This window comes from Alosa sapidissima, chromosome 8 (assembly GCF_018492685.1).
Source record: "Alosa sapidissima isolate fAloSap1 chromosome 8, fAloSap1.pri, whole genome shotgun sequence".
In the NCBI taxonomy this organism is placed as follows: Eukaryota; Metazoa; Chordata; class Actinopteri; order Clupeiformes; family Clupeidae; genus Alosa; species Alosa sapidissima.
The window spans coordinates 19,128,483-19,141,960 of record NC_055964.1 but is presented as its reverse complement, the minus strand read 5'-3'; the positions used below and the strand labels follow the sequence as shown (position 1 = coordinate 19,141,960).

Below are 13,478 nucleotides of genomic sequence, written 5' to 3'. Positions count from 1 at the left end.
GGCAAAATCAGCAGGCGAGACATGCGAGAGCGCTCTGATTAAAAGGCTGTGAGAGAGCAGGACAATGGTACAAATCCCAAACTAGATCACCGCTCAGACCATCCATCTTACCACAGGGAACAAACCCATCAGTCTCCCTGTCCATGCACATGCACACAAACACACATAAAAAAACAAGACAGCACTCACATGAGGCACACTCCCACACACACATACACACACACACACATATGCCTCCTCCTCTGCCAGAGCATAACCATGTGTGTGGCCCGATCAGGTCACCAGTGCTCAGCCGTGACCCCCGTGTCAGCCCTGAGTGGACCAGCAGGAGGGCCAATCAGCACAAACAAAATGAACGCCGTGCCACAGTAGAGAGAGAGAGGCAGCAGGTGTAAATATGCAATCCTGCTGGGTATTCCAGAGAGGATGCGATGGGATGGGAGAGAGGGAAGAGAGTGGAGAACGGAGACAGGAGAGAGGAGAGGGCGGCATACTAATCCACACAGTGCCGCCTGTCTGTCCGTCACGGCCTTGTCTGAAGGGGCGGACTCGCAGGGGTCACTTTCTGGAAGGTGTGGAGGGGAGTGCTAATCTGATTCACACACATGCTTGGCTCTGACAGGGAAGCTACACCAGGCGCGTAACTGAAGCGTTCCGTTCGCGACGTGTAAAATCCATTTTTTTTCGAACGTACGCGCTATCACGTCTGGTGTGGTTACTTCCATTGATTACAGTGGAAGCTAATTGTTGCAGCAGACGCAATGCAAACGGATCGCTTCAGTTACGCGTCTGGTGTAGCTTCCCTGTGAGGGTCAGGGCACCTCACAGTTTTGACACTCATCCATATATATATCAGCATGTCAGCATGATAACAGCATGTTATATAGTAGGTAGTGTGTACACTGATGATTTCTTTTTTACATTTCTAAATCTGGGAAAGTCTTTCAGGTAAAATGTTAATAGTTGCTATGTTTGTTTTTTTTAATTATTACTTTTTAAACACTTTTTGCCCTTTTTTTGCCCAAATTATTGCCCTTTTATGCTTTCATGTACTATCACCATGTGTGTTTTATGTTTTCTTATTATTATTTTATTATTATTCTTTACTTTTTAAACTATTCTTTGACTATTGCCCTTCTATGCTTTCATCAACTATCCCTGTTTGCTTTTGTTTATTTAAAGCACATTGAATGACCTCTGTGTATGAAATGCGCTGTATAAATAAAGTTGACTTGACTTGACGCTATCTAGTTTCTTTACCTTGTATTGACAACTTTAACTAACATTTTGCTTAAATGAATAATAACCCAGTAGTATCAGGAGATATGTAGTGAGAACATAAATATTCACTCTCATACACTATAATGTTTCGGTAACACTTTACTTGAGGGTATCTACATACAGTAAGAGTGACATGACATGACATGGTCATAACCCTAACACTAACCCTAACTTGTCATGACAAAAACCGAATGACACTAACCCTAACTTGTCATGAAAAAAAACGAACTTAATGACAGAAGCGTTATGTCATAAACGTTTATGACTTAACGTTTATGTTTATAATGTTTATGACACGCTTATGTAGATACCTTCAAGTAAAGTGTAACCAATGTTTCTAATGCAATATGAACACAGCCACACTGGATGTGTACAACTGTTTTCATGTATAATGCCTCATAAGACATCACTTTGGAATGAAACAGAAAACACAGATATAAACTCTTCTACTATGTACTAAAGAGGATTCAGCCTTCATGGAGCCCGTCCTTACCTCCTGTCCAGATACAGTAACGTAGTCCAGAGACGGGCTACTAAGAATGAGGCGGACCTCTCGCCGGTGCTCCAGGATTTCTTGCAGGGCCGATTGAATCTCTGCTTTCCTCTCACGGATCAGAGGGAAGTCCGTCAGGTCTGCAAAAAGCTCAGTCTTGTCCCCTTTCCTGTCGAGTCGTTCAACAGAAACCAAATTCTAAATCACAAAACTCTCACAAGAACTAAAAAAAAAACCTCACCTGAAGTCTATCAAATTAAACAGCACAGAGAACCAATCCTGCACAACATTACCCCAAGAGTGAAAATACTATTGATACATGCGGTCTTACAAGTTCTAATTTGACACTACATGTCAAACTCAGCAAATTGCTCATCATAGTCCTCTAGTTGTCCATTCAGTGTTTGCACTCTTTCTACAGTCCTGGCACTATGAATAAACAAACAAAATAAACAAATTGGCTTGGACTAGAAGGGCGTGGAGAGGAGGATGGGTGAAACTTAATTGGCTGCTGAACTAAAGTATGAACAACTTTTTCACATAACCGAATCGCGGGCAATTCAAGCACTGACTTCCTTGTGCATGATAAATGGATATGTTAAAGGACCAAGTAGGTTCCACTAGTGCTGGCCACTGGTCACTCACTTAGCGGCGGCCTCGTTGAGCACCCTGAGGAAGTCTCTGGCGGGGGCCAGCAGCTGGGGCAGGCCCAGCACGTGGCTCTGGAGCAGGCCGGAACGCAGCTGGGTCTGGGTGAGCGGAGCCAGCGACTGGAGCTCCACAGCCAGGCGCGCAAGCGTGCTGCTGATGAGGTAGAACTCCTGTGTGGAGCACTGCAGCGGCCAGCGCCAACACACACACACAAACACAAACACGTACAGACACACGCAAGTTGATATGCTAATTCACAAAGTCACACTATGCATGTCAAATACCAGGCCTATATCCTAATCTATATTGGCAAATCTAAAATAAGGATAAAAACTGAAGAATAAAAACAGATTTAAAGCATACAAACACCGTGGTGGCCACATTCTTAAAAGAAGTTCCACTGCATACTATTACCCTTGCATTTCTTATTAGAATTCTTAGTAAGTTAAGTAGAAAGTGGTAACATTTGAGCTCTCTCCTAGCACATTCTTTGGCAGACTGTCTATATGGAAAGCAAGTAGAAAATCACTGTTAATTCAGTTTTGGATGAGTAATCACTATAAACGGGCCTAATACCAAAAGAGCAGAATCAATCTGTGCTTTAATAGGCCTCGTATTATTTAAATACACACATTTTTGTAGCATGGGGGGTTGTATCATATTTCAACATCAACAGATTAAGTTTCTCAGTTCATTATCATCCACAAATGAAACAGCACAGTCTTAGGTCAAATCAGAAGAAATTTCATCTAAGTGACATGAGAAACTATGAAACTATAATCAACTTATTAATGAAAGGGAAAAATGAAAAAGAAAATGATACCTAATACCTATATTATCTACGCTCACCAACCACACGCACACACACACACACACGCGCGCGCACGCACACACATGTATTTCTAACCTTTTGAATGACTGACAGACTAATTATTATCTGCAGAGACGGGAGGTGGTTTCCTTCACTTGCCATTGATGGCACAATAGCGAGTGGAAAGAAATGTCTGTCTCTAATAATCAGTTACGGGGTCCATGAGAGCTCGCTGCAGGTCGGCCAGAGCTAATGAACGCTGCCTCCTGTCGCCGTCGTCGCTGCTCGGAGACAGCCCCCCGTCGCATCCACAGCAGCCCCCTCAGACAACAACCATCTCACTCCCACCCCCTTTTCATTACACTAATGGCTGCCCCCATTCAGGAAGACCAGTTCATTAAGCATGGAGCGTTTCAGTTACCCCCCCCCCCCCCCAAAAAAAAAGGTGAGACGGTGCACGGGCCGAGAAGGAGGGGTGTGTGAGGGGGCGCAGAGACCGAAATATGCAGCACTAACGCTCGCCCACTGACACAATGCTGAGAAATTGACAATATTTGACAGCCCAGATTTAAACAGAGGCCATGTTTCCAAAGTAATCACCACAAGTTTGTAACAACAGTAAATGTCAGGTTGGAAACACAATTTTGACATGAACAGAGAAATCCCCACACATTGAGCCTGCTAACTGGTGTATTTGATAGTCAGGAACCATCATAGATGGGCCACGCAGTCAATGTGATTTGGAAATCACAATTTAGCAGGGCTTGGTGGGTACCAGTGGGCAAAAAGTGAAAAACTTCTGAATTTGATCCTGCCTCTATTGCTCCAGTGATGTGTGAAACCAGGTCAAATAGGGTCAGTTAGCTCAGGACTACGCTTCTCCGTCTCCAGTACCTTTTTGTGGTAGATGCTGCAGATGCCCCTCTCCAGGTCAGGAAGCCGTTTCAGCAGGGACATGATGCTGGGCACGACACTGGAGTCGGAGGAGAGGATTTCAGCCACGGCGTCCTGTCTGTCACGGATCTCCCTAAAGACAGGATGAGAGCAAGAGAGATGGACAGACAGACAGACAGACAGACAGAAAGAGAGAGAAAGAAAGAAAGAGAGAGGGTTGGATGAATACAGATACATCCAGTAGGCCCTTTTACAGAAATATATTCTGATTCTCACAGGGAGTTGCCTTTCAATAAGGCCAAGACAGAAACAGGGCTCAAATTTGTCTGGGAAGTAACGGCTGATAACACAAGCCAAATTGTTTTTTTTTTTTTTCGTTTGACACCAGGGGTCATGTGATTTCTTGTTATTGACAAATTACAAAGGCTCATAACATTGCTATGGGCGTGTGCTCTTGTAGACGAAATAACAATGAGTTTGCATCCAGAGGACTGCTAACAGCCAGCAGAAAAAAATGGTTCAATACCACCATTCTTATTCATGAACAACACCACTGAAATGAACATATCAAACCAGGCTAATGCAATTTAGCCTTAATGGCCCATTCTGTCTTGTTACAGGATTACATGTATTCATGGTCACCATGTGTTTTATATGTACCTATTAGTAAACTGCTATTAGTAATAGTATACCTACAATGATTACTTTATATGAAGCCGGAATACTTTGTATCACCCGAGGTGTAGACACTATGTAATTTAAATGTAGTGTTTACACAACAAAACAATGGAAACAATGCATGAAAACAGCAGCAGTATAAAAATGAAACTCAGACAATGTTAATCGCGCCGGATTTTGAGCGTGCTGGAACCTTTCCATGATAGCAATGTTTTACGCAGGCTTATGCTGGTTGAGGTCGCTATCCTTTGGGTCATGACAGGGGATTGGGGCTGTTGCATCACTACCCACTTGATTTCCTGGCGCCGGTACAAGCCCAGTGTCTGCCATCCCTCAGCAGAACACAAATCTGCTCTACAGGAGCCCAAGGACTTCAGAAATATTAAGCGGAGACAGACCGACAGACACAAACACACACACACATGCACACACACACACACACACACACACACACTTTCTCTCATTCACTGTTTGATGCTTCAATTACCGGATTAATCAAGTGGCTTCATCACATTGCATTATACAGATGTTAAGGTGATTGATGTTGATTGTTGTCTTTTTAGTCCACAACTGCAAAAAAGACCTCTACCCTGTGCCAATACATCTTAAGGGAACATTGATTCTGGTCTTGTATTCACACCAGTTCCCACTTACTGAACTGATTTAAGGGGCTGTGTCACCCATTTCTTCATCAGCCTCTTCCCAAACGCTGTCTGGGTATGGTCGAGCACCCACAGCAGACTCCCCTTCACAGCACCTGTAGTCTATCCACAGAAACACACACACACACACACACACACACACACACACACACACACACACACACACACACACACACACACACACACACACACACACACACACACACACACACACACACACACACACACACACACACACACACACACACACACACACACACACACACACACACAATTAACCAGAACATTCTCCAAGGCACATAGAGAACAGGGGGGGGGGGATCACAGATGTATTCACACACAACACAGCAAGTCCCTCCAGAAACAAATCATTGTCACGGTTGGAACTTTGACAAAGGAAGAAAAGATACACAAAGAAACTCAGACGCTTCTGAGAGGACCTCTCCTCACTACCTGGTTGCAGAGCACCTCCAGGTTCTTGAGGGTGGTGGCGTTGAGGACCATGCCTTCCGTCTCAGACGAAAGCCGTTTGAAGGAGCTGGAAAATAACACACAAGTGAGCAGCCTGAAAGGCCTCAATTATATGACAATGAAATGAGTTTTAAAAGACCCTTGCAATGCAAAGGCAGGAGGTCAGGCTGAGGGCTGGAGAGCCTTATATGCAGATTGTGTTTGAGGTCCTCAATAATATATGCACTGGAACAAAGGTAAATTATCTTCAGACAAGGGCAGTTTCTCAAGAAGTGATGAGGCATACATAATTAAAAGTAATTAGAGAGCCTGGCAAATCAGACACAGTTATTATCTTTAAACAGCGCCTTTAATCAAAAGTTAATTATGACTACTTTTACCAAGACAGTGCAGAGTGTTAGCATGCTAATTAAAGCTGGATTTGTGACACAAATAAACACAAAGCATGTAAAAGCTCCTCAGGCAGAAGCAAGGAACACTCTCCTGATATCATCCCCACATCAGCAGCAATCCCATGACAATGCTGGCTCAACCCCTAACAGAGCTTACATGAAGGGGAGGGGTGGACAAATAGTTAGAATAAGCTGTGAGAAAAAGCAATGTTCCCTGCCATTTAAGGATGGGTCCTTTGATAAATGCAAATAGTCAGTCAAGGGATGTGAGGGTGGGGTGAGGTGGGGGCACACCTGCTGCAGAGCAGGACTCGCTCCAGCTTAAACTCCATCAGATACTGGATGATTGGACCAAGGCAACAGATGATGGGTCGCTCCAGGTTGTAATAAGAGTAAACTCCTGGGTAATGACAAATAAAACATAAGCAACATTAAACAAACACACACACATACAAACACAGAGAGAGAGAGAAAGAGACTGCATGAAAACCAATGCGTCATAGTGATTCACTATGTACATGTACGTCAGTGCAACGATGTTATTAAAAAAGACAACAGCACTAAACATAAATAAAGTTGCAATAAAAAGGGACAGCAAGCCAGCACGCAGTGAAGACCTTGCATTCTTTTTGCCGGTGCGAACGCTCTGGTGATGCAAGTTTAAAGCCTTTCCGCCAACAAAACGTTCTAACAAAGGAACAAAAACGGTTCTTTCAAGCAAGGAACAGTGTCTCCAACACCTTCCCTGAGTTCCCCTCCCTACTCCCAAAACAGCCCTGAGAAGACCTGTTTTAACACAAAACTCAATTCCCTCATTTCAATAATATAGCAAAGTTGTTTTGTTATTCGACAAGCAGACCGAGTCAACAGTCAGACTGACAACAATTTTGTCAAGTGTAGAGATAATCCCTGCCATCTTAGTGATGTTTGCTCTTTGCCACAAACTTGAACATTATCGGAATTCTATTTTCAAAACCCTCTCAGAAATTCTTCAAGCCCAGTTGGAACCATGCTGTTTAATTGCAGTTTTTGGTGTAGCACCTGATCCACATCGACTTTATATGTATATCTTATTTTGTATTGCTTTGTTTTATATAGGCTATTTATTTACATATGCATCCTGTATTTTGCTGTTTCAGTTTATTGACAGATGATCAGAATCCTGTTCTGCCCTTACCTGTGCTGTCTGGCTATTTCCCCATACTTACTTAATGTATGATGCTTGTGAGTTCATGTGTGTACTATATTACCTGTCTTTGGGGGGGGGGTTAAAAAATAAAAAAAATATTTTTTTATTTATATATTATTTGGATTTACTAAGCACATCAGACAGAAAACTCCTACTTCACAGGGAGGCTGAAGTTTACTGGTTTTAGAAGATAACAGAGAGCCCGTTTTCTAAGTTAGGTCCAGCCATGACGCATGGTCTGCCTCATCAAACACTGTGGAAAGGACAGGGCGGTATTGATCAGGACGTCCATCCCCGGAAGAAATGATTTTTCAATTACACAGCACAAGCCCACACACACTGACCCCTGTCAGGCCAGACAAATCACATCACAGCAGCATGCAGACGCTGCCACATGCATGCACGCACGCACGCACGCACGCACGCACGCACGCACGCACGCACGAAGAGAAGAAGCCCATTCAGACTAAGAGAGTACCCTTTTCTGTTCCATCCTGGCTTTGATGAGATGGGTCCGAGTAAAAGCCCTTCACGGTGTTCATGGCATTGCCATACTCAAACTGGGTGCTCTCGCGTCGCTCCACGCGAAGGCGGTCATCCTCCTGCACACTGGAAAAGAGGGGGAGGGGGGACACTGAGGTCAGGCAAGGGGATGAGAAGAGGTCAACATAAATGATTGAAATAGCCTATGATTGAATTATTGAAAGTTTCCAATCAAGCCAAGAATGCTCTTAGTTACAGTATTACCCTTGAGTAAAGGAGAAATACAAGCCCTATCTAAGCCCTCCACTGAGAGTCAGAACAAATTGTGTCTCACAACAAACAGAACAGTCCAAACAGTCAAAGCGCTCCTCCGCTGAATGGGGACTGACAGACTCCAAAGCAAAGGCAGAAGTGAACAAAATGCCTCATGCGAATTGCAAGCAGTGTTGTCAAAGAGTGCCTAAATAATCTAATCATACAAAGATAAAGAAGAAAGATAAAGAAGAATGCATGCTTAATAAGTGCTGCATTATGATTATGGTGATATTTCCAAACAGCCATATATATATATATATATAAGCATTTATTGCTGCAAGGAGCCAAACAACACCTACAGTATGCATTCCACTCACTGGAGTTCACCCAAACAGTGAGTGAGTTGAGTGAGTGAGTTGAGTGAGTGAGTTGAGTGAGTGAGTTGAGTGAGTGAGTGAGTGAGTGAGTGAGTGAGTGAGTGAGTGAGTGAGTGAGTGAGTGAGTGAGTGAGTGAGAGAGAGAGAGAGAGGGAGAGAGAGAGGGAGAGAGAGAGAGCTAGGGAACACGAGGGAGAGAAAATATAAGAAACACATTTCCTCCTCTCCGCTACCATCATCATTCCATTCACTCGCACTCCTCCCCTCCATTCAGCCCCACAGCACTCTCAAGGACTCCGGCTCTCTTTGTGGTCTCTGTGCTGTTGCCAGGGTGACGGCGGCGAGCACATGGCTTCAGCGAGAGCGCCGCAACATCCTTTCTTTTCAGCCATCAGCCAGCCAGATGTACAACACATACACACACACACACACGTTTTGGATATAGGAAATGCTTTCTCTAGTAAGGCAAAATCAAATTCAGAAAGATTATTCAAAGCCCTGTAAGAAACAAATAAAGTTTACAACATACAAAATGGAAACTAATCTTACACTCTAATCTTGCTAATCACAAAATGTATTATAGCAAATTATTTGGTTCCTCCTGAAATTATTTTGCAATTCCAACCTGAGAATGAGATAACCCCTTAAGACCTTAACAACTCTCTCGCCAATGACCACGAATAATATTGAAATAACAAACATAATTAATTCCCTCCACTGCCACTAGCCCAGGCCAGGCGCCAGTACAACTGTAAATGTCAACCGCATAGTGAAGTTCACAGTTGTTTTCTCAAAGAAATCACATGACCAACTTATTCAAATTCAGATCTCAAAATGGTTAAGCCATTCCCTGTAGACAGACAATCACAATACAATGGCAAGACTTGCTCATAATAACTGACATCTTCACTGTTGCAAAGGTATCAGTACAGAAACAACAGTTCCCAACAGGCTTGCCCTCCACAACCATAATATGGTTACCATACCATAAACCTCGGGGGTGGGGTGGGGTGGGGGTGGGGGGGGGTTGAAGGGCAGGAAGGGCATTTCTATCAGCAGACTGATGGGGCTAATAAAACCTCACTGCAGGCGAGGGAGCCAATCAATACATAAAGACATTAGATGACCGTTTTCACAGGTCACAGAGGAGCGCACCGAGAAGCCAAGGTGTCAGAGTGATATAGGGGACTCCAAGCATTGGAGACTGCAACAGGTAGGCTAGATGGAGCTGGGGTCCAACTGAAGCTTCTTACCCTACACAGGAAACAGAAGTGTAACCACTGTCAATACATTTGCTGCTGGTCAGTCGATTTCATGAAATTATTATTTTTACCAATAACACTCATTGATTAAATTGCCTTTCATGGACAGTGTAAAAACGCTTGAAGCCTGAACCCTAGGCACCACTCCAGGGAAGTGTTGCATATTCTGAGCTCAACCTCTGCTTTACTTCACTTAGGGGAAGGGTTTGGCGTTGTCAGCAGGGGCTTAGCCTCCATAACCCTCACAGGGTCTCATTAGAAGGGAGCTAAGAGACCGCAAAGCCCCATATACTGTAGAGGCAGCCAAAACAAAAACCCTTCACCTGAGATACCACAGCTTTACAAGCATATTCATCAAACAGTAGTTTGTGTATTAGTATTTCAAACTGTATTTTGTGCAGAGTGTATTCCTTCCAGGTCTCAATATGTTTAGAAGATATATGATCATTGGAGAAACGTGTCAACTTCTTGACTTTACAAAATGTTGGCACCACAACATGACAAGACACCATGAAAGCACAAATGTACACAAACATTTCATTGATTTGAGGAATCTTCCAACTATATACTGGAGTTTCCAAACATATAGCTGGAGGAGAATTTAGGTAAAGGCTTCCATTTCATGAGTGTCCAGAACTGACCACTCTGATTTGCCTCAGGTTCCAGAGCAGAAATGCACCAATAGGCTCCTCTAGCAGGAAGCATCTTCACACTCTTTTAAACCAAAAATATATGTGCTGCAAGTCCCTTCAATCAAAAAAGCACAGCTAGAGCTCTACCCTCACCTGCACTCACACACACATGCACACATGCACACGCACGCAGGCGCACACACACACAAACACGCACCCTTTTATGTTCATACAATGTCAACAACAAAACCCCTCCAGCAGACCCCCTCATAATACGTTCTCTCCAAGAGAGAAAAAACAACTCTCAATCTGCTCTGCTGAGAATTTCTGCCTCTGTTGACGTCAGTGTTACACCACACAGTCACACTGTGTGAACTGCAGCGCCTGTCAGGGTGCACCTGGGAGAAAAGCACTCCAAGATGCCGGCATGGTTCACTGGACTCCTGAGGTGCATGATGGTACAGTGTATGAAATAAAAACCCGGTGGGATAATTGGAATGCCCTTTTTAAATGGTTAACAGGATTCAAATGGCTGTGCTATGATTTGCAGATGTAATATGGAAGACCTGAAGCAGTGCCCTTTCCAAAGCCATTCAAGGGTTAAATTAAAACAGAATGCTCTAGTTAAGTACTGTAGAGATACACTGCGACAGGAGGCAACACAACCCTCTCAGATGCCTGGTACTCATCAGAAGTAAATACAAAAAATACAGTGCTCAAGATCCCCAATTTCCCAGCCAGAAGGGGAAAAGAACTACAAGTGATTAGACCAAAATGCTTGCAAAATCTGGCGATTTTGTAAATTGGAAAATGAAAGATGAAAAAATAAAGACAGGATAATCAGAAAGGGGACAAAACAAGAAAAACAGAGGTGTACATAATTCCTCAGCCATCTTGAGAGAGAGAGAGAGAAAGTGTGTGTGTGTGTGTGTGTGTGTGTGAGAGAGAGAGAGAGAAAGAGAGAGAGAGCTAAAGAGGGAGAGATATTGAAATAGAGAGCGGGAGAGTGAAAGCGAGCGACATCGCTCATCCCCCTGTGCTAATCGAATCCCCTCCTCATCACTCATCTTACGGCGCTGGGAGATGATGGCAAATTAGCAGGCCTTCCCCCTTCTCCAGCTCCCACAAATCAGAACAGCTACGCCTAATTAGGCCTCTCCGTCTCCCTCTGAGCATTGGATCCCACACACACACACACACACACACACACACACACAGGTACTCACACTCACATATACTTACACACACACTGTATGGACAGACCTACACCTCTCCATGCTCATACACACACACACAGGAATTTGCAAAAACATAGTCATCATCTCAACCGAACCAGATGATGACAAACTTTTTGGCAAACTTACTTTGGAAGCTCACGTACAGTGTGGTGTTGACATTATTATCATACGTTAATAATTGAAGTGTGCTATGCAGAAGAGGGCTGAGGTTAAAGAGTCAATTGAGAACATGAAACCAAAGACATTTCATAACATCTGAGAAGACCTACTGGGACTTCACTTCTGCTCAGAGCAAGGAAACAAAGCAATCACGCAGCTTTTCACCGAAAAAACGATAAAACATAACAAGTCGAGGCCTCATGGATATAAATAGGAATATTTCACTGAAAAGTGCTCTGGTCAGAGTAAATCTCCAGATCAATCAGGTCTATAAATAAATGGAGCAAAGTTTGTTTACCATAAACACAGGCAAAACAGGAATCTACTAGACACCCAATGAATAAACAATTTAAAGGTAAGGTCAGCAATTGCGCATGAAGTCACATTTGTTTATGTTTATGTTTATATCTAAGAATTTTCCAAAATAAAAATGTCATCATATTTTAACCAAGGACCAAACAAAACATACCAGAGAGGTAGCTCACCCCTTCACCAACCCGGAATCTCCACTTGGTTTTGTTTGGGGGATAGGCTGCCCCAGGTCAGGTCACTCTTTTAATTAAATGAGCTTAAAGACCCCCAGTGGCACAGCTCAAGAAAAGCGAGTTTCTGTTCCCACATTAACCTCCTCTCCGAGCAGCGCCGATGTCCGACTCGAGTCCGGTTCAAATTGATCTTCAGCCCTCGGCCCTACGTGTCGAGCTGCTCTTTCAAGCTCTGCTCTGTGAGTGTGACGTCCTCCGGGGAAATCTAAAGACAATAACCCTGTCTAGACCTCTCTCTCTCTCTTTCTCAAAAGGTAACCCTGAGCACAAACAGAGAGAGAAAACTTCTCACAAACTGAGATGTCAACCCAGTTCACTCCATGTGCTAGAAAAGAGGGAGGGGGTACAATCCTGGCTTTCAGCATTCTACAGTAAGGACTTAGACTTTTGAAGTGCTTTACCCCTAATCAATTTTGCACAGGAATTAGTAGGCTTGAATAAACAGCAAACAGACACAATCAAACAAATGTGGTGTTCTCCCAAGCAGCAACCTAGAGTCTCTGATCTCTTAATTACAGCAGCAAGAGACACACTCGCAGCAAGAGACACACTCATGCCAAGGCTGTATTGTTTACCAGCAGATATTATCCAACAGTCAACAGAACACGAGAGACCTGTGAGTGGAGAACAGCTATCTGCAAATATGTGCTCATCATGGCATATGATAAGTTATCTGACTGAGGAGAGCGATGGAACAGTTCCATTCCAATAATGGCTTCTTCATTTTTCTTTTTTTCCTTTGGGAGAGCTCTGCAGTGTGCGTAATCCCCAGCTAGTGGCCAGACAGATCTAGAGCATCATCTTACTTAATGATACAGCAAGGGTGTGGCAAGGGTGTCTATATAAAATTAATCATATTGTATGGTTAATGTACACAAACATGCTGGTTACTAAATATTCAATCAAGAGGAAAGAAAAGAAAATGTAAAAATTCTCGCTGGTCTTTTCATGACAGAACACTGATCGGTGAAACCAATCAATTCTGGAAGCTACAGTATATAGTAT

The 13,478-nt window shown here is 43.5% G+C and overlaps 1 protein-coding gene across 1 annotated transcript in view; it reads right to left on the bottom strand.

Moving 5' to 3' along the window:
• msh3 (mutS homolog 3 (E. coli)) overlaps positions 1–13,478 on the bottom strand; it is a 39,234-nt gene that overhangs the window by 20,287 nt on the left and 5,469 nt on the right. Inside the window, exons 9-15 of the mRNA XM_042100371.1 lie at positions 8,001–8,131; positions 6,628–6,733; positions 5,924–6,008; positions 5,463–5,572; positions 4,131–4,263; positions 2,420–2,607; positions 1,775–1,943 (exon numbers count right to left, since the gene is read on the bottom strand). Of these exons, the coding sequence (XP_041956305.1) occupies positions 1,775–1,943; positions 2,420–2,607; positions 4,131–4,263; positions 5,463–5,572; positions 5,924–6,008; positions 6,628–6,733; positions 8,001–8,131 (922 nt within the window). The remainder of the gene's footprint in view (positions 1–1,774; positions 1,944–2,419; positions 2,608–4,130; positions 4,264–5,462; positions 5,573–5,923; positions 6,009–6,627; positions 6,734–8,000; positions 8,132–13,478) is intronic.